This window comes from Macaca thibetana, chromosome 12 (genome assembly GCF_024542745.1).
Source record: "Macaca thibetana thibetana isolate TM-01 chromosome 12, ASM2454274v1, whole genome shotgun sequence".
NCBI classification, from domain to species: domain Eukaryota; kingdom Metazoa; phylum Chordata; class Mammalia; order Primates; family Cercopithecidae; genus Macaca; species Macaca thibetana.
In genome coordinates this window covers 9,478,266-9,502,834 of record NC_065589.1, presented here as the reverse complement: position 1 = coordinate 9,502,834, position 24,569 = coordinate 9,478,266, and the positions used below count along the sequence as shown (strand labels likewise).

Here is a 24,569-nt window from a genome sequence, read left to right as displayed (position 1 = left end):
TGCCTTTAGTGTCTCCAAACCACTCTTAAGACAAAACTCAAACTCTGCCAGGCCCCAAGAGCCCAAGAGACCCATGCTCTGGCCTTTCTCTCCCACTTCTTCACCCACGTGGGGCTCTATGATTCTTAGGTTTGGGGGAGAGGAGGTGGTTAAAGTTTGAGACCATCCTGAGGGCAGGAGAGAAGTACAGGAAAGCATTTCAGGGGTTGCAGACAGGGGAGAGGCCAGGCTGGGAGGAGGTGGCCCCCACCCCTAGTGAGAGCTGGACAGGAGGCTTTGTCCAGCCTTTCCCTCGGATGAGCTGACTCAGAGCAGGGCAAACGCAGCAGGAGGTCGCCTTCCAGAACCCAAAGGCTCGGCCTGAACAGTCAGACTCCACACTGACCCTCATTCAGCCTTGGGACGTGTGGGTGCCTGGGTCAGTGGGCTCTGAGACCTGGACTGAATCCAGCTCTGCCTCTGTGGCCTTCAGAAACTTCCCAGCCTCAACAGGCAGGGAGTCTCCCCACTGGCAAATGGAAGTAACGAAAACAGCAGCCACCCTGCAAACCCACACCATTCTCTCCCCCACAGCCGAGTGTGTTTTCACCGTCCTCCCTAGTGGCTTTCTCATCTAACTTGAAACAAATGCCTTGGTGCAGGGAGCCACTGAGCAGGGTGTTTGGTTCAGTTTGTTTCCCACTTTTCTTTTTTTTAGATGGTGTTTCATTCTGGTTGCCCAGGCTGGAGTGCAATGGTGCAATCTCAGCTCACCACAACTCCGCCTCCCAGGTTCAAGTGATTCTCCTGCCTCAGCCTCCCAAGTATCTGGGATTACAGGCATGTGCCACCACGCCTGTCTAATTTTGTATTGTTAGTAGAGATGAGGTTTCACCATGTTGGCTGGTTTCGAACTCCTGACCTCAGGTGATCCACCCACCTCAGCCTCTCAAAGTGCTGGGGTTATAGGCGTGAGCCACCGTGCCTGGCCTGTTTCCCAGTTCTTAATACTGTCCCACCATTGGTAAAAATCTCCATAATCCTTCTATATGCTCTTCCATTTAAAACGAAGCCTAGAAGAGCCTTGCGGTGGGGGTTCCCAGCGCCCCGGGGCTCCTGCTCTGCCTGCATGGCCTTCCTCTGTGCCTAGCCCTCTCTTACGCCTCATTTAGAGACAGCAAACAGTGCTAAAGTTAAAATTACCCCCTGGGAAATTTTAGCCTGTGCAATGACTTTCCTGGAAGGTGTGACTTTCCTGGATGGTGTTGCAAAGTCACAGCCCAGGAACTGTTTCTGGAAATGCAGCACTTCTCAGCATGTGCAGCCCTGAGCCTCCAGCAGTCTGGACACTAGCTGTTCTTTGTTTTAAAGACCCCGGTGCCCTTCTTATCCTGAACCTGAGGGTCAGAGGCAGCCCCTCTCCCCTTGCCCTGTACCTTCCCCAGGAGTATTGCTGCCCGAGTGAGCTCAAGTGCCAAGCAGTCGGACAAAGGTTCCTCCCCCTGCAAGGCCCAGCTTGGCAATGCACATCTCTGGTTCCCTCAACACCTTTCTTCCATGGAGAGGTCCATTTTCTGCAATGCACACACCCCTCAACACAGTGGTGGGGGCTCTCATTATGTCATTATGTTTCCGACCAACCTCCTCTGCAAGGAGACTTGGGGGACTATGAGGCTGAGCCGAGCAGGGTTCCTTTCCTTCAACCACTTATGAGCTTGTGGGGAAGGCAGGCACAGCAACCATGACGTGATGCAGAGTGAGCTGCTGATTCTAAGCTGGGCTTGGTGGGGAGCTCTCTGCAGAGACTCTGTAAAAATGATCCTGCTGGAAGTCACCCAGAACTTTCCACAGACCTAGAAATTATAATGGGAGGCAGGAGAAGAGTATTTTGTTTCACAATCTGAGCTAACTCCTACCATGTTTTTTTTGTTTGTTTTTTCTGTTTGACTCTTGGCTATGAGCACAAATTCATGTCCATTCTGCTGATCCAAAAAGCCCTGAAGGGAAGGTTACTCTGAGCCTGAGATGTCATATATATATATATATATATATTTTTTTTTTTTTTTTTTTTTTTTTTTTTGAGACAGGGTCTTGCTCTGTCACCCAGGCTGGAGTGCAGTGGTGCAATTGTGGCTCACTGCAACCTCTGCCTCCTGGGTTCAAGCAATCCTCCCACTTCAGCCTCCCGAGTAGCTGGGACTACAGGTGTGCACCACTACGTCTGGCTAATATTTGTATTTTTTGTAGAGACAGGGTTTCATCACATTGCCCAAGCTGGTCTCCATCTCCTGGGCTCAAGCAATCCGTTCACCTTGGCCTCTGAAAATGCTGGGATTACAGGTGTGAGCCACTGTGTCTGACCGAGACCCCATAATTTTTTTTTTTTTTTGAGACAGAGTCTCACTCTGTCGCCCAGGCTGGAATGCAGTGGCTCAATCTTGGCTCACTGAAACCACTGCTGCTCGGGTTCAAGCAATTCTCCTGCCTCAGCCTCCCGAGTAGCTGGGATTACAGGCGCCTGCCACTGCTCCTGGCTAATTTTTGTATTTTTAGTAGAGACGGGGTTTTACCATGTTGGCCAGGCTGGTCTTGAACTCCTGACCTCGTGATCCACTCGCCTTGGCCTCCCAAAGTGCTGGGATTACAGGCATGAGCCACCGTGCCCGGCCGAGATGTCATAATTTAACAAGCCTTCTTAAATAAGGCAATGCTGCTCTTGGTTTTGTTCAAAATCAGGCTTCCTGTGTTGTGCTCTAGTTGCCTGCTAAAGGGTGGAGACATTCACTCCAGGAAAAAGGGAGAGTTGCCACGGCAGAAATCCACATGTCTGAGGGCATCACTGGGGGGCCGCCGGTAACCCTTGCGGGGATCGTGTCCCAGCTGACTTGGGCCTTCACGGTTTCCTTCTCTGTTTCAAAATGACTTAACAACTCTTTTCAGGAAGGCAGCCGCTGTGGAATGAGGAACGAAGTCTGGCAGCCTGGGCTGTTAGGAACCAAGGGCAGCCCCCTTCTTGGTCAGAAGTGTGGCTGGTGCTAACCTCCCGATCCGAGGCTGCACACCTCATGGGGGGACGCAGGCACTTGCTTTCCCTCTGTCTCCTTGGGCACCTTTTCACCGTGGCCTTCACGTGCCGAGCATCTTCCATTTGCTCCCCAATTCATTCGCTTCCCTGCCCCCTGCTTTCTCACTGGGTTTGGCCAGTGGGAGCCGCAGCCAGATGACAGGAAGGTTGTGGGGGGTGGGGGTGGGGAATTATTGCCCTGCACCCATCCTGTAAGGTCTCCATGGTCAGCTCCACGCGAGGCCACAGCGCCTGCTGGGCAGCCCCCTCTGGGTTCCAGCACCTGCTTCTTGCCTGTGATCTTCCTAGAGTGGTAACTGCTGCGAGTTCCGGGGGCTGTACTGCGTCTTATTGGTATCCCGATGCCCTGTCCCTACATTCTCCCTAAGTTCCCCCATTTAATGAGACATCTGCCTCCTGCCGGGACTTTGGACCATGCACATGAAAAACACACATGACACCTTGTTCACGTTTTGCCTTTTACAATTGCTGAAAAGGCACCACCACTTTTGGCGATGTGCTGGGGAGTGTGAGTGAGGGCAGCTCCCCTGCTTGCCACCGTTTCTCTGCATCCCCAGTCGCAGACCCATGGAAGGCCCTCCCTGACCATCCCTCCTCCTGGCTCCAATTCTTGTCTGTCATCCTGACCCAAGGCAGCAAATCCATCGAACCACTAATTGCTGCTCCAATTGCCAGGCCCTGCACAGTCTGGGGATGGCACAGCTGTGAGCAGACTTGTCCTGACTATGGGCGCACCGCTGGGCGGGTATGGACTTGACCTGCTGTGGGTGGGAACCCCCAGGCCTGTCCCTGCAGGACCCCCCTGCTCCTGCTGGCCTGTGGATGTCAATACACTGTCCACCTGGAAGCCCCTCCTGGCTTTGACTGTGTGGGGATTGTTAGGTCACACCCAGGCATGGTCGCCCTTCAAACGGACCCATCCCCCCATCGGCCACTCTCCCCTGTCCCCTTGGCCGTCGCACCCTGATGCAGGACCTTTCTGGGCCCAGGCTCAGAATGCAAAACCATGGGTGGGCTGCTCCTCTCTGCACTGGACACACTGAGGCTAGACCATGCTCCTCACCACCCACATGTCTAGACCAAGCTCCCCGCCCCTCCCCTGTCTCAGCCGGCTCTGTAGCTTCTCTCATCCCTGTCTTGGGCTCTGACCCTTTCTCTTCCTGTTCTAGAATGTGCTTTGAACGTAAGTTCTCTGTTATCCCTGTCAAAGCTTAGGGCCAAGAGCAAAGTCTTATGAGGACACCTTCCCGGACATTTTCTCCAGGGACACCTGCCTTTGCCTGGTTGGTGCCCCACCTTCGCCGTCTCCTGTATGTGCTGCCTGTGGGCACAGGGTGCTTCCTGTGGGCCCACTGCACACAGCAGGTTTTCCCTCAGGTGGGGTCTGCCCCTGTGGATCTGCTTCCTGTAGAGCTGCTGTGCTCTCCCTGGGTGCTTTCCCCTCGGAGGAGGAGAGGAGGAGGAAGGCTCCCTCCCCAGCACACTTATCAGCGGCCATTTTCGGCTTGCTACCAGTCCACCATCCATGAGGCTTGGCTTCTACCCTGCATTCTCTCCCTTCCTGGGAACCCAGGCAGCCAGCAGCCTTGGTTTGCCAGACCCTGGCTCCCCGGCCTCTGGGAGCGGGCCAGGCACATGCGGTGGCCTCGCCGGGTCCACAGGGACTGCTTTAAATTGCTCTGTTCCTAGTACACGACGTATGTCATCAAGTCTAAGATGTTCACCTTTCAGATTTCACATCTCTGGAGCCACATATGTCTATAATCAATGATGTAACATAGTCTGTGGTTCAGCTTCTTAGCGGTGCATAAAATAACATGTCTTACTTGGTTTTAGCATTGATGCGTCTTAAATTCCCAAATCTCACATGCTCACTCAAACACGCATTCTTCAGATACCCTCCAGCCGAGAATCCTTTTCTGGAATCACACATGAGGCATTCGACTTTGACTTTCTTTGGTATTTTCATATTCCTTTTCCACACTTTTAATGGCTTGTCATCTATTAGCTGTACATTTTTTGACAGTCTGACACTTTTCACGACTGGTTTAACTGAATCGAGTTCATAGATCTTGTATCGTGTCAAATTATTTTTGCTATTCTGTTCACTTTGGTTTTTGAACCTACTCATGTTACTTTATAGAAGGCCCGGCTGCTGCTGCTCAGATAGTTCTGGTTCAACAATGTTTGAAAGAGATTGCTTAACATGGGGCTTTGTAGAAACAAGGAAATTTATCGAAAAGAATTTAGGACACCGTTTTGCTAAACTCTCTATAAATTTACTAACTAACTTAAGATACACACACAAACACACACATATACCCCCAGGCACAGGCTTATACATGTGTACAATGCATATACACACAAAAAACACACTTGGAAAGAGAGAGAGAGAGAGAGAGAGAGCCCAAATGGACAGCCCTGAATCACAGATCAGGGAAAGAGGTGTATGCGTCCTCACTAGGACTTGGAGTTAGCCACCTAGGCACAAGCGCTCGGGAACAGGTCTGAATCCTAACCCTGCTCCCTGATGTCTGAATCTGTCCCAGTCTGGGACATCCTGCCTCATCTGCTCTCCCGATTCCACTTACCTGTAATCTGAAGACCTTTAGGCACCCTCCCACCCGCCCAAATCACTCCCAATCCCAGTAGCTATCTGACTTGGAGGCAGGAAGGCCACCGCTTGGCCCAGCCACGCTCAGGCCAGATGCCGCCCGCTCACCAACCAGGGTGGGATTTTCAACCTCCATCCTACTTGCCTATGGGTCTCATTTCCCACAGGCGATGGGTCCCATTCCCTCCAGAAAGAAGGCAGCTGGCAGCCCCCAGAGGAGCGGTGAGGTCCTTGACTTCCAACTCCAAGGATGGCGACTTTTCTTTCTTTTTTTTTTTTTTTTGAGACGGAGTCTCGCTCTGTCGCCCAGGCTGGAGTGCAGTGGCGCGATCTCGGCTCACTGCAAGCTCTGCCTCCCGGGTTCACGCCATTCTCCTGCCTCAGCCTCCCGAGTAGCTGGGACTACAGGCGCCCGCCACCTCGCCCGGCTAGTTTTTTTGTATTTTTTAGTAGAGACGGGGTTTCACTGTGTTAGCCAGGATGGTCTCGATCTCCTGACCTCGCGATCCACCCGTCTCGGCCTCCCAAAGTGCTGGGATTACAGGCTTGAGCCACCGCGCCCGGCCGGATGGCGACTTTTCAACTAATTTTTAAATGACCTGAAAGTTGCTGGGTGTGGGTGTTTCACACCTGTAATCCCAGCACTTTGGAAGGCTGAGGCGAGCAGATCACTTGAGATCAGGAGTTTGAGACCAGCCTGGCCAACATGGTGAAATCCCGTCTCTACTAAAATTACAAAAATTAGCTGGGTGTGGTGGCAGACAACTGTAATCCCAGCTACTTGGGAGGCTGAGGCCAGAGAATCTCTTGAACTCAGGTGGTGGAGGCTGCAGTAAACCAAGACCGTGCCACTGCACTCCAGCCTGGGTGACAGAGTGAGACTCCATCTCAAATAAAATAAAATAAAATAATCTGAAAGTCACTGACATGGTGGCTGTTAGGAGGACACGGTGAATCACAGGCACTTAGCAGTTGCCAGGGGCACTATGTTCCTCCAGACCAGGGAGGCCTCACCCAGAGGGGGTGCCTCTTTGGGGCTCATTCCTGTGCCTACCCACAGCCTGATCCCTTGCTCCTGTTTAGCTGCCCCTGAGGGCAGGGCCTGGCAAGAGGGTAAAGGGTGAGGTAGAGGTCAGGCTGGCTGCTCTGGGACCACCTGGAACTACGGGCTAGAGCCACAGGGCTTACAGAAAAGGGATCTGCCCCAGGACATTTGAATAGCCGAGCACAATTACCCCCAAGGTCCTCTGCTATCAGCAACAGATACGAACCAGGTAGATCATTTACTGAGTTTTGATAAAAAAAAAAAAAAAAAAACTATAACAAATGAAAAAAATAAAAATAAAAGCAAAGCAATTGCTGGAATTGATTTTTTCCTGTGTTTTTTCAAAAAAAGTTATTCGTGAAGGAAAAAATAAAAATAACTTTCCCACCAAACACACACACAAAGTCTAGAAAAACACATTCTAAACTGTGGAAAATAGCTGTCTTGGGGTTGTGGGATTACAGGTGATTTTCTTTCTTTCTTTCTTTCTTTCTTTCTTTCTTTCTTTCTTTCTTTCTTTCTTTCTTTCTTTCTTCTTTCTTTCTTTTTCTTTTTTTTTTTTTTTTTTTGAGATAGGGTCCCACTCTGTCGCCCAGGCTGGAGTGCAGTGGTGCGATCTTAGCTCACTGCAACCTCCGCCTCCCAGGTTCAAGCGATTCTTCTGCCCCACCCCTCCCTAGTAGCTGAAATTTTAGGTGTGCACCACCAAGCCCAGCTAATTTTTGTATTTTTAGTAGAGATGGGCCTTCACCATGTTGGCCAGACTGGTCTCAAACTCCTGACTTCAAGTGATCTGCCCACCTCAGCCCTCCCAAAGTGCTGGGATTATTGGCATGAGCCATTGCACCCAGACAAATTTCTGATTTTAAAAAAAATCATATTTCTAATTTTGCCATACTATAAATACACTATTTGTATAAAAATACTTTTATTTGGCCGGGCGTGGTGGCTCAAGCCTGTAATCCCAGCACTTTGGGAGGCCGAGATGGGCGGATCACGAGGTCAGGAGATCGAGACCATCCTGGCTAACACGGTGAAACCCCGTCTCTACTAAGAAATACAAAAAATAGCCGGGCGAGGTGGCAGCGCCTGTAGTCCCAGCTACTCGGGAGGCTGAGGCTGGAGAATGGCGTGAACCCGGGAGGCGGAGCTTGCAGTGAGCTGAGATCCGGCCACTGCACTCCAGCCTGGGCTACAGAGCGAGACTCCATCTCAAAAAAAAAAATACTTTTATTTGATTTTATTTATTTTGAGACTGAGTTGCCCAGGCTGGAGTGCAGTGGCGCGATCTCAGCTCACTGCAACCTCCACCTCCCAGGTTCAAGTGATTTTCCTATCTCAGCCTCCCGAGTAGCAGGGATTACAGGCACCCGCCACCACACCCGTCTAATTTTTGTATTCTTTTTTTTTTTTTAGTAGAGATGGGGTTTCATCATGTTGGCCAGGCCGGTCTCAAACTCCTGACCTCAGGTGATCCACCTGCCTTGGCCTCCCAAAGTGCTAGGATTACAGGTGTGAGCCACCGTGCCTGGCCCAAAAATACTTTTAAAAATAAAAGTTTTTTTTTTTTTTGAGACGGAGTCTCACTCTGTCCCCCTTGCTGGAGTGCAGTGGCCGGATCTCAGCTCACTGCAAGCTCCGCCTCCCGGGTTCAGGCCATTCTCCTGCCTCAGCCTCCCGAGTAGCTGGGACTACAGGCGCCCGCCACCTCGCCCGGCTAGTTTTTTTGTATTTTTTAGTAGAGACGGGGTTTCACTGTGTTAGCCAGGATGGTCTCGATCTCCTGACCTCGTGATCCACCCGTCTCGGCCTCCCAAAGTGCTGGGATTACAGGCTTGAGCCACCGCGCCCGGCCAGTTTTTTTTTTTAAATGGAAAGAAAAACAGATCTTAGGAACGATCCTCTGTGTGCCTTTTGCAGAAGGACCCTTGGCAGCTGCTGGTTGCAGGATGTGAGGTTGTGGGCGTGAGGGCCACACACCCTGTGTAGGAGCCTAGGGCTTTTCCTGGATCACAGTCACTCCCTCTGCCTCACTGGTCTCCGCTGCAGGTGGCCTTTGTGGTTGGGTGACATTCTAGTTGGTTAACATGTGCGTTTGTTTGGGTGTTCTGTCCTCAGGCATCCGAAGGCGTCCCCATGAAGTTCTTTACCAAACTGGACCAGCTCATCGAGTTTTACAAGAAGGAAAACATGGGGCTGGTGACCCATCTGCAATACCCTGTGCCGCTGGAGGAAGAGGACACAGGCGATGACCCTGAGGAGGACACAGGTAGGGAGGGAGGGACAGGACGGCAGGAGGTACTTTTGGGAACTTGCCCTGCACCCACCTTGAGTGCTTGTAGATTAGGTGAGTCCTATTATCAGAGGGAGATTGTTGGCATGGGGTTAAGGACAAGTTAGGAACACAGGCTCTGGGGTCAGGCAGACACGGGTTAAAATTTCTCCTCCCCAGCTTATTAGCTGTGTGACCTTGGGGAAATTACCTGACCTCTCTGAATCACAGACTTCTCTTTAAAGAGACAGTAAAAATAAGGCTGGGCTTGCTGGCTCATGCCTGTAACCCCAGAACTTTGGGAGGCCAAGGTGGGAAGATCGCTTGAGGCCAGGAGTTTGAGACCCTCCTGGGCAACAAAGGCAACCCTGTCTCTGCAAAAAGCATTTTAAAAAATTTATTCAGGCATGGTGGCTCAGGCCTGTAGTCCTAGCTACTCAGGAGGCGGAGGCAGGAGGATTCCTTGAGTCTAGCAGTTCAAGGTTGCAGTGAGCCGTGATTGCACCACTGCACTCTAGCCTGGGTGACAGAAAGAGACCTTGTCTAAGAAAAAAAAAAGAGAGAGAGAGAGAGAGTAAAAAGGCTCCACTTCCTCTGCTTCACTTGACTGGTCTTTAAAAAGAAAGAGAGAGAGAGAATAGCAATAGTACCTGCCTCTCACGGTATCCCAAGGATCAAATGAGTTGAGAAATGTAGCACACAGAGCCTGGCACATATTAATAGTAAGCACTCAATAAATGCAGCTATGGTCATTAGTATCATTACAATCCGCTGAATTTCAATGCGAGGAGAGTGAAGGAGAAGACCCTTGCACCTAACTGGGAGGATGAGGAAGGTGTGTCTTTATGTCATCATTAAAAGGGGGTGGGGGAAATATAACCCCTAAAAATATGTTGAAAAAAATGTACAGTCCCAGCTGGGTGCGGTTGCTCATGCTTGTAATCCCAACACTTTGGGAGACTGAGGCGGGTGGATCACGAGGTCAGTAGATCGAGACTATCCTGGCCAACATGGTGAAATCCTGTGTCTACTAAAAATACAAAAATTAGCCAGGTGTGGTAGTACATGCCTGTAGTTCCAGCAGCTTGGGAGGTTGAGGCAGGAAAATCGCTTGAACCCAGGAGGTGGAGGTTGTAGTGAGCCAAGATTGCAGCACTGCACTCCAGCCTGGCAACAGGGAGACTCCGTCTCAAAAAAAAAAAAAAGAAAAAAATTATACAGTCCCTAAAAAGTATGTGAGACGTAGGGTGCCCTTTACACCATAGGGACAAAGACCAATAGAGCAAGAGTCAGATGGAGAAAGTCTTGCAGAGAAGGAGCTTACCTGGGGATGTCCCACTTTTCCCCTCAAAGATTTACTGAGAATATACCTAAGGGAATAGAAATCACTTTGTTCCAAAGACACATCTGCGTATGTTCACTGCAGCACTATTTGTAATAACAAAGACATGGAATCAGCCTAAATGCCCATCAGTGGTAGACTGGATAAAGAAAATGGGGTACATGTACACCAAGGAATACTATGCAGCCAGCAAAAAGAACGAGATCATGTCCTTTGCAGGAACATGGATGGAACTGGAGGTCGTTATCCTTAGCAAACAAACACAAGAACAGAAAACCAGACACCACATGTTCTCACTTAAGTAGGAGATAAATGATGAAAACACATGGACACAAAGAAGGGAACAGCGCACACTGGAGCCTTCCTGAAGGTGGTGGGGTGGGAGGAAGGACAGGATCAGAAATAACTATTGGGTACTAGGCTTAATACCAGGATGATGACATAATCTGTACAACAAACCCCATGACGTAAGTTTACCTATGTAATAAACCTGCACAGGTACCCCTGAACTTAAAATACAAGTTAAAAAAAAAGAAACAAAACAAAACAAAAGGCTTATTTCCTAAAAGAAAAGCATGAGATACCTAACCGGGCCCCTCAGTTGCCCAGGGCTCTTCCTGAATTCCAGCAGGTGGAGACTGCCAGGTCCCCCAGGCTCTCCCCCAAGAGAGAAAAGATTCGTCCAGATGTACTGAGACCCTTGCCTGGCTCCTGCCTGTTCTGGGGGCTTGCTGCAGGCATCCTTTCTCTCCCTCACCTGTGGGCTGGCTTGTGGGCCACCAGGGCCCCCTGCTTCCTCCCACCCTCATGGAAACGCCCTTTTCATGGTGGTGCAGCTCTTCATTTCCAAAAGGACCGCAGCTCCATGGAGGCTGAAGGGGTCCTAGGCAGGCCCTGTCCCTTCTGGCCTCCCTGGTCTGAGTGAGCGCTGCCCTCTGGAATCAGGAAGGTCAGGCTGTGGAAGAGCTAGGGCTGACCTGTCCCATTGTGAGCCCAAGGTCACTCACCAGCACCGCGCCCTGGCCGCACCTGCCCCAGCTGCCCCCAGGCGCCCAGGGCCATGCTGAGAAGCTGTCCTGCAGAAACGTCCTCCACGCTAACCACCCTCACTCCCTTCGGGCCACCCACCCCAGCTAGTTGGGCCCCTCTGGGCACGGCTGTCTGGAGGAAGATCCCGACAAGTTTCTGTGAGGGCCGAAAAAAGAACCTCAGTCTCATGACTGCTGGCTTCACTTCCCCAAACGAGGTCGCCCAGTTGTCGGCTTGAACCAGAGCAATGCTACATGAGGCACCCGCAGTCCAAGAGGTCTGCTTGGGCCCAGGGCACTGTCAGACCGTGGAGCTCAAAGCAGACTCCTAGTTCTCTTCAGAACCCCAGAGAGAGGAAGTGAAGGGCCCGTTCTCTAAAGAGGAGGTCCCCCGGGGCCCACTGTGGTTGGGCCAGGGGCAGCTGCTATGTGTGGGAAGAGGCTCAGACAGAGCTCTGGACCTGAGGGACTCAGCGACCTTTATCCATTCGTGGTATGTACGGAATGAACCTTCTCCTAAAGGGGATGGGTGGGCTCCCACTACCAGGCCAAGTTCAAGTCATTTGTTGAATGTCTCTGAGTGAAGGGCACCCCCTTGCTTTCTTTTGTGTGTTTCTGAGGGTCTGGGGGAGGAGAGAAGGAAGGGCAGAGGCTGTAGAGAGGGGACCAGGGAGAGAGGGAGAGGGGCAGTGTGGCTAGGCCTGCCTGCCTCCTTACCCCTGGTTCCCTCCTGTGGTTTTGGCCTATTCTGGGAACTAGGCCTCTGCCCAGTCCAGGACTCAGCCATCATGAGGCACCTGTCTCAGCCCCTGAAAGCCTGAGAGCCAGACCAATCCTGCTCACCTGCCTGCCACTGCTGGCTTAGTCCGCCCAAGGTCAGCGGCGCTGCAGGCCTTTCAGGCCCTCCAATGGAGCAGGGCCTTCTGGCCCCAGCAGGTGTTTGCTGATGGCCAAGGTGGGGCAGACACTGTGCTAGCCAGGGCCCTGTGGCAAGAGGCTCTCCCTCCAGGAGGGAGTCAGTGAGGGACGTGGGGACGCAGAAGGAGATCGATAACCTGGGTGTCGCGGCCTGGACCCCGTGGGGCTGCGGTGAAGGCCAGGTTGCATGCACAGTGTCCTCACCAATGGCCTTCCTGCTGTTCTCTCCGGTAGAAAGTATCGTGTCTCCCCCCGAGCTGCCCCCGAGAAACATCCCTCCGTCTGCTGGCTCCTGTGAGGCCAAGGAGGTTCCTCTTTCAAACGAGAATCCCCGAGCGACCGAGACCAGCCGGCCGAGCCTCTCCGAAACGTTGTTCCAGCGACTGCAAAGCATGGACACCAGTGGGTGAGTCCCCACTCAAGTCCAGCCGGGGCTTCATCTGCAGTGAGCCCAGCCAGGGCCGGGCTGGATGGCTTGGGTTTGGATCCTAGTTATGGGCCTGGTGACCAGAGGGAGGTGGGAAAGTCTCCGGAGAGGGGTGCTTGTCAGCTTGCACCTCAGAGGCCTTTGCACCATCGGCTTCAAGAAGGCCAGGGGCGTGGGCCTTAACCGGAAAAGCGCTCCACGGGGGTGGGGGAGCATTGTATCTCCAGGCACAGCCCGGCATAGTATAGGCACTCACTGGATATGTGCTACATTAATTAATAAGTTAGCACCCGGTAATCTCCATGCCTTACTAAATGTAACTTTGTTTTGTTTCTTTGTGAGAAGCGTTCCCCTGCCCTCCAAAGAAATCCTAATGACAGGGCTGAAGCCGCATTTCCAACTTGAAGGATCCATCTGAGGCTGCCAGGGCTGCCCTCCTACTCTCTCACTTGGCAAAATATGAAGTAGATGCCGATGGGACACATATGCCACTGGGTTGCTAAGATACTTGGCGTGTTCCTATTTCCACCTGGACATACCCATTGGTTCTTCCCTGGGGTCTCCAGGCTGAGTTCTGTGCACACTCCTTGAATTATTTGTGCTGTTTATCAAATAGCCAAATATCCAGTGTTGCCACTATGTTGATTATCTCAATATATATGTCTAAATAACAGATGTTTAAAAGTATTCCACATAGGCTGGGCACGGTGGCTCATTCCTATAATCCCAGCACTTTGGGAGGCCGAGGTGGACGGATCACCTGAGTCCAGGAGCTCAAGACCAGACTGACCAACATGGCAAAACCCCTTCTCCACTAAAAATACAAAAATTAGCTCGGCATGGTGGCGGGCACCTATAGTCCCAGCTATTCGGGGGGCTGAGGCAGGAGAATAGCTTGAACCTGGGAGGCGGAGGTTGCAGTGAACCGAGATAGCACCACTGCACTCCAGCCTGGGCAACAAGAGAAAAACTGCGTCAAAAAAAAAAAAAAAAAATCCACATAGAGCCCATTGTTTAATTCCCCAGGGTTTCCATTTCTTCCCAGGTTTGGATGCTGAATGCAGTAAACTGCATGGGGAAGAGTCGGGGACGCCCCATGGTTCCACCTGCTGACCTCTCCTCCTAAGGCTCCTACACCTCCTGCCAACTCCATCTCCTAATCAGCCCCTCCACCCTGGTTATGGGCTTCTGCCTCAGTGGGGCCAGCAGAGGCGTGAAGCGGAGCTTCCAGGCAGCCTTCCAGGAGTTAGGGTCGGGGCGTGGGCTGAGGCTCAGGGGCAGAGGGGCCTGCTTTATCTATCTTAGCTTCTCATGGCAGTGGAATCTTCCTAAAACTTCTGTCTAGAGATGGGAATGAGTGAAGGGGCCATGTGCAGAGACCAAGGAAAGCGGCAACCCAGAGCCGCCCTCCATTCTCAGGGTCAAGGAAAACTGGGACTCCACACTGTGTTTTAAAATCAGTCTATTTCGCTTGTCAAGTTGCTTTGCACATAGAGGATTGCCTTTTGATTATTTTTCTTTAAATGACAACTTGCACAGTCTTTCCTGCAAGTTAATTAGCTCTCATCAGTTAGGTCTTAGTTAATAGGTTAATTATCACGTTTCGAAGTAAAATTAGCCTTCTCAAATAAACATAGTTTACATCTTTATGTCAACACTTTTCTACAACAAACTTTTGTTATTTGAGACGGAGTTTTGCTCTTATCCACCAGGCTGGATTGCAATGGCACAATCTCAGCTCTCCGCAAACTCCGGCTCCCGGAATCAAGTGATTCTCCTGCTTCAGCCTCCCGAGTAGCTGGGATTACAGCCATGCGCCACCACAACCGGCTAATTTTGTATTTTTGGTAGAGATGGGGTTTCTCCATGCTGGTCAGGCTAGTCTCGAACTCCCAACCTGAGGTGATCTGCCCTCCTCGACCTCCCAAAGTGCTGGGATTATAGGCGTGAGCCACTGTGCCCGGCCTACAACAAACATTTTAACAAATAGAACTGCCTGTAATACAGACTCATGGTATCAAAGTTACAAGGCAATAGTCATTAGAGCTGTTAAGATACATATTTTAATACAGGGGTCACCAACCCTGGCCTGTTAGGAACTGGGTGGCAGCTGGAGGTGAGCGGCGGGCGAGCGAGTATTACCACCTGAGCTCCGCCTCCTGTCAGATCAGCGGTGCCATTAGATTCTCATACGAGTGTGAACCCGACTGTGAACTGTGCATGTGAGGGATCTAGGTTGCACAACCCTTAGGAGAATCTAACTAATGCCTGATGATCTGAGATGGAGCAGTTTCCTCCCAAAACCATCCCCCCACCATCCGTCTGTGGAATAATTGTCTTCCACAAAACCGGTCCCTTGTGCCAAAAAGGTTGGGGACTACTGTTTTAATACTATATAGAAGAGATGTTTGTTCCTTTTAGTAAACAGACTCAGGCAGACACTGGATTTCTATGATGTCAAGACCCAGAATAAATACAGATGAACTTAAATGTAAATGTTCTCTTCTCAATCTAACAAGTCAAATGGGTAAGCCAGTCCTGTTCGGTTTTTTTTTTTTTTTTTTTTTTTGAGACAGAGTCTCACTCTGTCACTCAAGCCGGAGCACAGTGCAGTGAACTGGGCTCACTGCAACCTCTACCTCCCGGGTTCAAGCAATCCTTCTGCCTCAGCCTCCTGAGTAGCTGGGACTACAGATGCATGCCACCACACCCAGCTAATTTTTGTATTTTAGTAGAGACAGGGTTTCACCATGTTGGCCAGGCTGGCCTTGAGCTCCTGACCTCAGGTGGTCTGCCCACCTCTGCCTCCCAAAGTGCTGGGATTATAGGCATGAACCACCATGCCTGGCAATTCCTGTCCAATCTTAAGAGCAACGGCTTTTCATTCTTTCACAGATCCCACAGGAAAATCCTTGTGTCCTTTAGTTTCAACTTGATTACATATCAAGCCTGGAACAAAAATCTTTAAGGCGGTGGGGTGGGGTGGCTCACACCTGTAATCCTAGCACTTTGGGAGGCCAAGGTGGGTGGATCACCTGAGGTCAGCCTAGCCAACATGGTAAAACCCCTCATCTACTAAAAATACAAACATTAGCTAGGTCTGGTGGTGCACGCCTGTGTTGCCAGCTACCCAGGAGGCTGAGGCAGGAGAATCGCTTGAACTCGGGAGGTGGAGGTTGCAGTTAACTGAGATCTTGCCATTGCACTCCAGCCTGGGTGACAGGGTGAGACTCTGTCTCAAAAAAAAAAAAAAAATTAAGGCTTGTAATAATTTTTTTTACACACAGGTAATTAACATGCTTAAGCCTCAGTTTTCTGATTTGTGAAACAGGAATAATTAGTAATAATATCTGAGTCATAAAATTGATTTGTGGGTTAATGGAGAAAATGAGCGTAAAGTGCTTAGCGTAGTGTCTGACATGTTGTGTTCAGGAAATACTTGCTATGATTACAATTTCCATCATTATGGGAACAAACACTCAAGCGTTACCCAGAACAAAAGGTGCTGGAAGATAGAATGCAGAGGGCTGATCCGACTTTAGTGGGTGCCCCTCGTGGGACTGACCTGGGCTCTCTGCCTATGCCTCTGCCACCAGGGTTGATCTGCACAGTAAACAAACCCTGCCTTCAACCCCATTCACTCTGTACACTGAAGGGTTGGAGCAGATTCGACACAGCAAAGTCGGCCACTTGCACTACCTCATTCCGTATCCCCAGCCCCATCACTAATCACTCAGACTCCCCCACAGAGCCTGGGATGACTCCAGACCCTCCAAACACAGTGCCTTAGGTAGCCTTTGGCTGTGAGATTGCAGAGTGCATGTGAGCTAAAGCCATTTGCTATCTCTAGATCCCATCATCCTTCCAGCCCTCAGATCCTATCTTTAGAAGTAGGTAAGATAGGTAAACAGTTCCACTATACACTTTCCAAAGCTTTTGGCCTCTTTTGTTTTTGTTTTTTGTTTTTTTTTTGGAGACAGTGTCTCACTCTGTCACTCAGGCTGGAGCGCAGTGGCGCCATCTTGCCTCACTGCAACCTCTGCCTTCCAGGTTCAAATGATTCTCCTGTCTCAGGCTCCCAAGTAGCTGAGATTACAGGTGCCCACCATCACACCCGGCTAATTTTTGTATTTTTAGTAGACGCAGGGTTTCCCCGTGTTGGCCAGGCTGGTCTTGAACTCCTAACCTCAGGTGATCTGCCTGCCTTGGCCTCCCAAAATGCTAGGATTACAGGCGTGAGCCACTGGGCCCAGCCTTGGTCTCCTTTTTAAGGTATAACCATTTCCCAGACCCCCAGCCAGAACCACTTCCTCCCAACAGCACCCAAAGGAGCTCATTGAGAGGCACCTTTCCTGCTGGGCCATTTTTTCTTGTTCCGACCATGGGAACCTTCGTCCAGGTTTGCAAATGTTCTCCTGAAGGACCGTGTCCCCTTGGAGGCTCTGAGGAAGAGGATTTGTTATTGTTGTTGCTGTTCCCACTGGTGATGGGGGCTAAAAGAAACAGGCAAGCATGGTTTGTTTCTCTTTTCTTTTTTTAGGCTTCCAGAAGAGCATCTTAAGGCCATCCAAGATTATTTAAGCACTCAGCTCGCCCTGGACTCTGAATTTGTGAAGACGGGGTCCAGCAGTCTTCCTCACCTGAAGAAACTGACCACACTGCTCTGCAAGGAGCTCTATGGGTAATGGCTGGCCCACGGGGGCGGGCAGGTGGGAGCGGCCAGCAGGCAAGAGAAACAGCTCATGAGAGCGACCTCTGCCTCTGCCTGGCTGAACAAATGCCTCTGCCGCACTCACAATAATTGAGTGGTGAGCACAGCTTAGAAACCTCTGTGGTTGTTTGGAGGTCTTGTTATCACGGAATTTGAACAGTAGCTTGTGTGTGCTGCAGCTTTTTGAAACTAAAGTTAATTGGAGGCCAGTTGCTCTGGGAAGCGGATGGGGTGGGAGGACATGGCCAGCCCTTTCTCACTTGCACAGGATCTGGCTCTTAAGATTTTTGCTGCTGCTCTTGCTATTTGCTGCAGCCGTTACACCTGACAAGCACAGAAAGGCACTGAAAGGAAATAAATTAAAGTCAGTCTATTTTCTGCGTGGGTTGTTATAGCCCAAGATTTCCAGTGATGTCAATTTTTCAAAGCGAGATGATTCACCAAAACTTCAATTTTCTGATATCCAATCCATTGAATGACCAACTGGTAAAGGTTCTGATTTCTTTTAGATTCTTTTGGTTTTACATTTTAAATTTTTTTTTTTTTTTTTTTTTTTTTTTTTTTTGAGGTGGAGTCTCGCTCTGTCACCCAGGCTGGAGTGCAGTGGCCGGATCTCAGCTCACTGCAAGCTCCGCCTCCCGGGTTCACGCCATTCTCCTGCCTTAGCCTCCCGAGTAGCTGGGACTACAGGCGCCTGCCACCTCGCCCGGCTAAGTTTTTGTATTTTTAGTAGAGACGGGGTTTCACTGTGTTAGCCAGGATGGTCTCGATCTCCTGACCTCGTGATCCGCCCGTCTCGGCCTCCCAAAGTTCTGGGATTACAGGCTTGAGCCACCTCACCCGGCCACATTTTAAAATTTAATTGATGAGCCGGGCGCGGTGGCTCATGCCTGTAATCCCAGCACTTTGGGAGGCTGAGGCGGGCGGATCATGAGGTCAGGAGATCAAGACCATCCTGGCTAGGATTGGCTAACATGGTAAAATCCCGTCTCTACTAAAAAATACAAAAAATTAGACGGGCATGGTGGCAGGTGCCTGTAGTCCCAGCTTCTTGGGAGGCTGAGGCAGAAGAATGGTGTGAACTCGGGAACCAGAGCTTGCAGTGAGCCGAGATTGTGCCACTGCACTCCAGCATGGGCGACAGAACAAGACTCCCTCTCAGGAAAAAAAAAAAAAAATTAATTGACGAAAGTTAATTACGTTTTAATTGTTAAAAGTGCAAAAGTAAGGCTAATATGCCGTCCAAAGAATTGACAAAGAGTATTTTAAATGCCAAAAGCTTGAAAGAGAAAAAAAAAAACATTCCAGAGCATCTGAACAAAGTCACAGGGAGCCAAAACAATCCCATCACAAATGAAAGGTCAGGTTGGGTGCGGTGGCTCATGCCTGTAATCCCAACACTTTGGGAGGCCGAGGCGGGTGGATCACCTGAGGTCAGGAGTTTGAGACCAGCCTGGCCAACATGGTGAAACCCTGTCTCTAATTAAAAAAAAAAAAAAAAAAAATTCGCTGGGCGTGGTAGCGCACACCTGTGATGCCAGCTACTCTGGCGGCTGAGGCAGGAGAATCACTTGAACCTGGGAGGCTGAGGTTGCGGTGAGCCAAGATCTCGCCACTGCACTCTAGCCTCGGTAACAGAGCAAGACTCCGTCTCAAGTAAACAAAGAAACAAACAAAAAAATGAAAGGTCAACATTTTGGTTAGAAAAATGGGATTTCATACTGGCAACGGTTTTTTAGGCTGTGCTGTTTTGTGTTTCATTACACATACAGAAGTTTCAAGATTCCTTTGTCGATTTCTCTGGGGCTATATCAATCTTAGCTTAGTTAGTATGCAGAAAAGAATCTTTTATCATCAGTAATCCAATTCAACTTTCCTTTTAAAGGCTTTTAAAAGCACAATCAGTACATTTGGTAAATTTAACAAATAATTTCTTTGACAAATTGAGCACTCACCAAATTGGCCAGTTGGGCTTCATTTCAATGAATTGGCTTTCAGCTAATGCAGCTGTAGCTAATTGGACCTGCAGCTATCATTTTCATAGATTTCCATGGAGGCATTTTGTTCCATTTGATGCTGTTGTTATGAATCACTTTATCGCTAGGGGAAAACACACACACACGGCACTTTCTCTTTGTAAAACACCATTTCACGATGGCTGATAACAGGCTCTTAGTTCTGCTTCGATGGAGATTTTGTTCTTCCCTGCTTCCTTGTGGAGAAAGAGATATATTTTAAGTCTCTCCACGAGGCTTCCCTCAGACTTCCCCAGACACTTCTGCACGTTGTTAGGTTTCCCTAACACCTCACTGCTCCCTGGACTTCCCAGGAGCCAAGTCACCTCATCACTACGGCGGCGGCAGCTTCCCCAACTTGCCTTCTTCTCAGGTACGTGGTGCCGATGGAGAGAACTTCCTTCATCTTCTAGCCGCTCCATGACTCTGTTCAGAATTAAAGACACTGTCATGCTCTAAATTTCCCTTGCGCACTTGTCTTTGCTTTCATCGGTAAAGCGACTGTCAGGCTTGGAGACTTGATCAGCCTTGGAATTTTAGGAAATCGTAGAAAGGAACAAAATGATACTTCCCATTTCTCCTCCCAGAATCCCTGCAGATTCTCATCCCTGAAATTGTAAACCTGTAATTTTCAAACCGCTTTTATTGGAATCGGTCTTCATTCATCCGTTCATTGAACAAACATGTATTGGAGGCCTCCTCTGAGCCCTGTTCTGGGTGCTGGGATGTAGCAACAGACACAATGCACAAGGCTCTCGCTCTTGTAGGCCTTTTTGGATCTAACGTCTCAGCGTCTCAGTAAGGAGCACAACAGTAGATTAAGGATCCATATGAACAAGATTTTTTTTTTTTTTTTTTTTTTTTTTTTTTGGAGACAGAATCTTGCTCTGTCACCCAGGCTGGAGTGCCGTGGTGAGATCTCAGCTCACAGCAGCCTCAACTTCCTGGGCTCAAGTGAGCCTCCCACCTCTCAGCCCCTATCCTGAGTCCTCCCACTCACTTGCTTCCCCCGACCCCAACTGAGAAGCTGGGACTACAGGTGTGTGCCACCATACCCAACTAATTGTTGTGTTTTTTGTAGAGATGGGGTTTTGCCTTGTTGCCCAGGCTTCTCTCCATTTCCTAGGCTCAAGCAATCTGCCTTCCTTGGCCTCCCAAAGTGCTGCGATTACAGGCATGAGCCACCATGCCCAGTTCAAATTTACTAAAACAATAATTTTAGTAAACGTCATGATAAGATAAAACAGGATGAGGTGAGGAAGAGACATTGGGTGGGAGAGTGCCAGCTTCCTTTGGAGGTGAGGGAGGTGACAGAACTGGGATCTTGGTGGCAGGAGGGAGCTAGCCACCCAGTGATTTGGCAGAGGGACATTAAGTACAAAGTACAAAGGTCCTGAGGCAGGAATGAAGACAGCCTGCTCAAGGAATAGGAAGTCCGTGTGGCAAGTCAGTGTTAGGAACTTACCTACCACAAGAGGTCGGGGAGAAGCTGGTGTAACATGGCCAGAGTCATCAAGTAAAAGCACAGGCTGCCCAGAGAGGTGGAATTTTAGGTGAACAGCAACTTCTTTAGTATAAGTATATACCATGTAATATTGGGATATACTCATGCTAATAGATTATTCATTGTTTATCTGAAATTCAAATTTCACTGGATGTCCTGTGTTTTACCTGGTCACTGTAGGCAGGAGCCACATCACGCAAGGCCTTATGAGGCCCTGTAGAGTTTGTGCAGGGCTATGCCATGATCTGATTTCGAGTGGTGGAGGATGAATCCTAGGAGGCCCTGCCCAAAGCAGGACCAACTGGGAGTGGCTGTGGTTGTCCAAGTGAGACGGGATGGCAGTCCATGAGGAAGGCGGCTAGCAGGGGCAGGGGTCTGTGTCTGTTTTGCTTCCTGCTGAGTCTCACATTATACACAGGCTCCAGCACATGTAGCTCAACAGATATTAGGTAAATGACCCAATGGTTAGGGGCGTGCAGATGCTGAGAACTGGTATGACCTGGGACATGTGTGCATGGCAGAGGTGTCAGACCTGCCGCCTGATTGGATGTGGGGTGAAGGGAAGATGAATCTAGGGTGATCCCTGGGTTCCCAGTGTGAGTGGCTGAGTAGATGCTGATGCCAGTTCCTGGGATGGGGAAAGTCAAGAAGGAGGAGGAAGGAGAGGTTGGTGGGAGGAGAGTTCTGGGCTACATTTGACTTGAGGGGCCATGAGGCATCCGAGTGGAGTCACCAACCATGGAGCTAGTGCTAAGAAGCTAGGATGTGGGGGATGCATTTGGGGAATCATGGGGGATCCTTTTGGGGAATCATGGGAGATGCATTTGGGGAATCACTGAAAGCTGGGGGTAAGGTCACTGCAGGTGAGAGTGTGGACAAAGGAGAATAGGGCCAGGCTCAAGATTTAGAGGAGGGACGGAGAAGGAGGAGCTGGGAGGGGGTTGAGAATGGCATCAATGATGTCCAGGTCTATTTGCTCAGACCTAAGTATGAATGAGAAGGACGTTGAGCACTGAGGAGTGAGGAGAAGTGCCGAAGCCTCCTCTGCAGAAATGTCATGATAATGTCCCTGCGAGGGTCTGGTGTAAAGATCTCTTTGCAGTACAAAGCATCAGGCAAGATTTATAACCCCAGGTTAGGTTTCCTAGAGCCGGACAGAAACTTTTCCAGAGAGAGAGAATAAGGAACCAGAGACTGGAAATATTTGGTAACTCCTGAAATGCAGACACGGAAAGGATTGCAAGTGGAATTTTAAAATAAAAGATCAACGGTCTGAATATCAATACAATATCTATTACATGAGAGCAGGATAAGATTTTTAATAAACCAAAACCAAAAATACTTCATTACCATTATAACTGTTTCATTGGAGGCCATAAAATAAGCCCATAGTTTTCCAATCAAATTTCAAAAATTAAATCACAAAACAGAGTAGAGTGTCAGAAACATGTATATCAAAAGCATGAAAGGACTAAACAAGCCGAGATGAGGAATATGTGGTAAAAATTGACAGTCCTTGGAGACAGACCTCAGAGGTGCTACCTGTAGCTAGTAGGATAGGTTCTTGAAGAAGTAGGAAAAAGATTGCGAATTAATGTATACAAAAAAAAAAAAACATTTCCAGGCTTACAGAAGAGCTAAATCTAGGTTTGAGAAGCTCCATAATCATCCAAATAACACAACAATCAAACAGCAACACTTGAACGTCTTCTTTTTTTTTTTTTTCCCCCCCCTTTTAAACAGACAGCATCTCACTCTGTCACTCAGGCTGGAGTGCAGTAGTGGGATCATAGCTTACCCACCCTTGAACTCCTAGGCTCAAGCAATCCTCCTGCCTTTGACTCCCAAGTATGTGGGATTACAGGCATGCACCACCATGCCCAGCTAAATAAAAACAATTTTTTTTTTTTCCTTAGAGATGGGGTCTCACTATACTGCCCAAGCTGGTCTCAAACTTCTGGGCTTAAGCCTTGGCTTCCCAGAGCTCTGGAATTACAGTTGTGAGCCACTGTGCCAAGCCTAAATCTCTTACAACGTCTCTAAATGACAAGGAAAGATAAATTCAACAAATAGATCGTTACAAACAGTACCATAGCTTTAAAATGGTCGATATTTAATATTATTCAAACTCCTTGACAGTATAATAATGATTCTGAAGCCGTATGTCCAAGGAAAAGGCTACTGACCTGGAAAAGCTCAGCCTAGCTGTCCATTCAAGAGCACAATGAGTCTTTTCCAGAAAATTCCTAAAAATGTACCAATCAAATGCCTTACTCAAAAGGAATCCAACAATTGTTTTCCAGAAATTTTATAGTCCTGGTGATCTTAAAAACAAGAAGCCTGCAGCTTACTGAGCAGCAAAATATGAATATACTTAAAGCAGAAAATGTTCATTCTATACTCCCATAACACACTGTGATGAAAATAGAAATAAGTCACAAAACTAGCCACAACCACCCAATTACCTGTACATTTATCAAACACCTTCTGAATTACAGCTAATTAAGAAAGAAACTGACACAATAATACATGGGGTAGGTGTGTAGGTGCAGAGTGACGTAGTCAAACCACCGCATATCAGAACACTGTGTCATGCAGCCAAAGCACTACTTAGAGGAAAAACCATAGCTTTAAAAGTTCTGTTCTATTATTAAAAAGTAAATAGAAGGCCGGGCATGGTGGCTTATGCCAGTAATCCCAACACTTTGGGAGGCGAAGATAGGTAGATCACTCAAGGTCAGGAGTTTGAGACTAGCCTGGCCAACATGGCGAAATTTCATCTATACTAAAAATAACAAAAATTAGCCAGATGTGGTGTCACACACCTGTAATCCCAGCTGCTCAGGAGGCTGAGATAGGAGAATCGCTTGAACCCTGGAGATGGAGGTTGCAGTGAGCCGAGATGTTGCCACTGCATTCCAGGCTAGGTAACAGAGCAAGACTTCATCTCAAAAAAAAAAAAAAAAAAAAAAAAAAAGGCAATAGAATAACGAGTCAAACGTGCAAACTGAGTCCAGATTGTAAATCTCTTGAAGACATCATGGGTCATGTCCTGATCCCCTTGATGTTTCCAGGACCCAGCAAAGTACCTGAAATATTAGTTTATTCGATATTCATGAACAAAGATCCAATGTGTACCCACTACATGCAAGGCACTGTTCCAGGAGCTGGAAATGCAGCAGTGAATAAAACAGAACCTTTAAGAAATCTCTGCTGAGCAACTAAGCAATGTCAGCAACCAGAAAGGAGATGAGGAGGACAAGATGGTAAAAATAAAAACAGAGATACATCAGGAAAAACAGTCAATTAAGAAAATTTTAAACACGAGAAATGTCAAAGGAGATTTAATAATCTGCATTAAAGATTTGCAAATCACTAAAGAATAGTGTACAGTTATGTAGCTACAGATCTTCAAGTTATAATTAAATGGAACACATAGTTTACATAAAATATAAAACATTAAAAGTACCGTGAGTGTCCTTTAAACTTTCAAGGAAAAAATAGTGAACATAAGGTATAGATTATTCCTGAATGACAAAAAAGCCACCTAATTCACGCTTCAATAAAAATATGATTCAAATCCAAAAAGCTAATCAAGATAATAGCCTGAAATAAAACTCTCTATCTCC

The 24,569-nt window shown here is 48.8% G+C and overlaps 3 protein-coding genes across 3 annotated transcripts in view; 2 read left to right on the top strand and 1 right to left on the bottom strand.

Annotated features, from left to right (window-relative positions):
- The window catches only part of DGKD (diacylglycerol kinase delta), a 681,592-nt gene that overhangs the window by 311,596 nt on the left and 345,427 nt on the right, over nt 1–24,569 (top strand). The gene's annotated exons all lie outside the window — the stretch shown is intronic.
- INPP5D (inositol polyphosphate-5-phosphatase D) overlaps nt 1–24,569 on the top strand; it is a 154,131-nt gene that overhangs the window by 54,147 nt on the left and 75,415 nt on the right. Inside the window, exons 3-5 of the mRNA XM_050751561.1 lie at nt 8,842–8,992; nt 12,518–12,689; nt 17,251–17,391. Of these exons, the coding sequence (XP_050607518.1) occupies nt 8,842–8,992; nt 12,518–12,689; nt 17,251–17,391 (464 nt within the window). The remainder of the gene's footprint in view (nt 1–8,841; nt 8,993–12,517; nt 12,690–17,250; nt 17,392–24,569) is intronic.
- The window catches only part of LOC126932571 (ephexin-1), a 334,934-nt gene that overhangs the window by 238,781 nt on the left and 71,584 nt on the right, over nt 1–24,569 (bottom strand). The window lies entirely within an intron of this gene.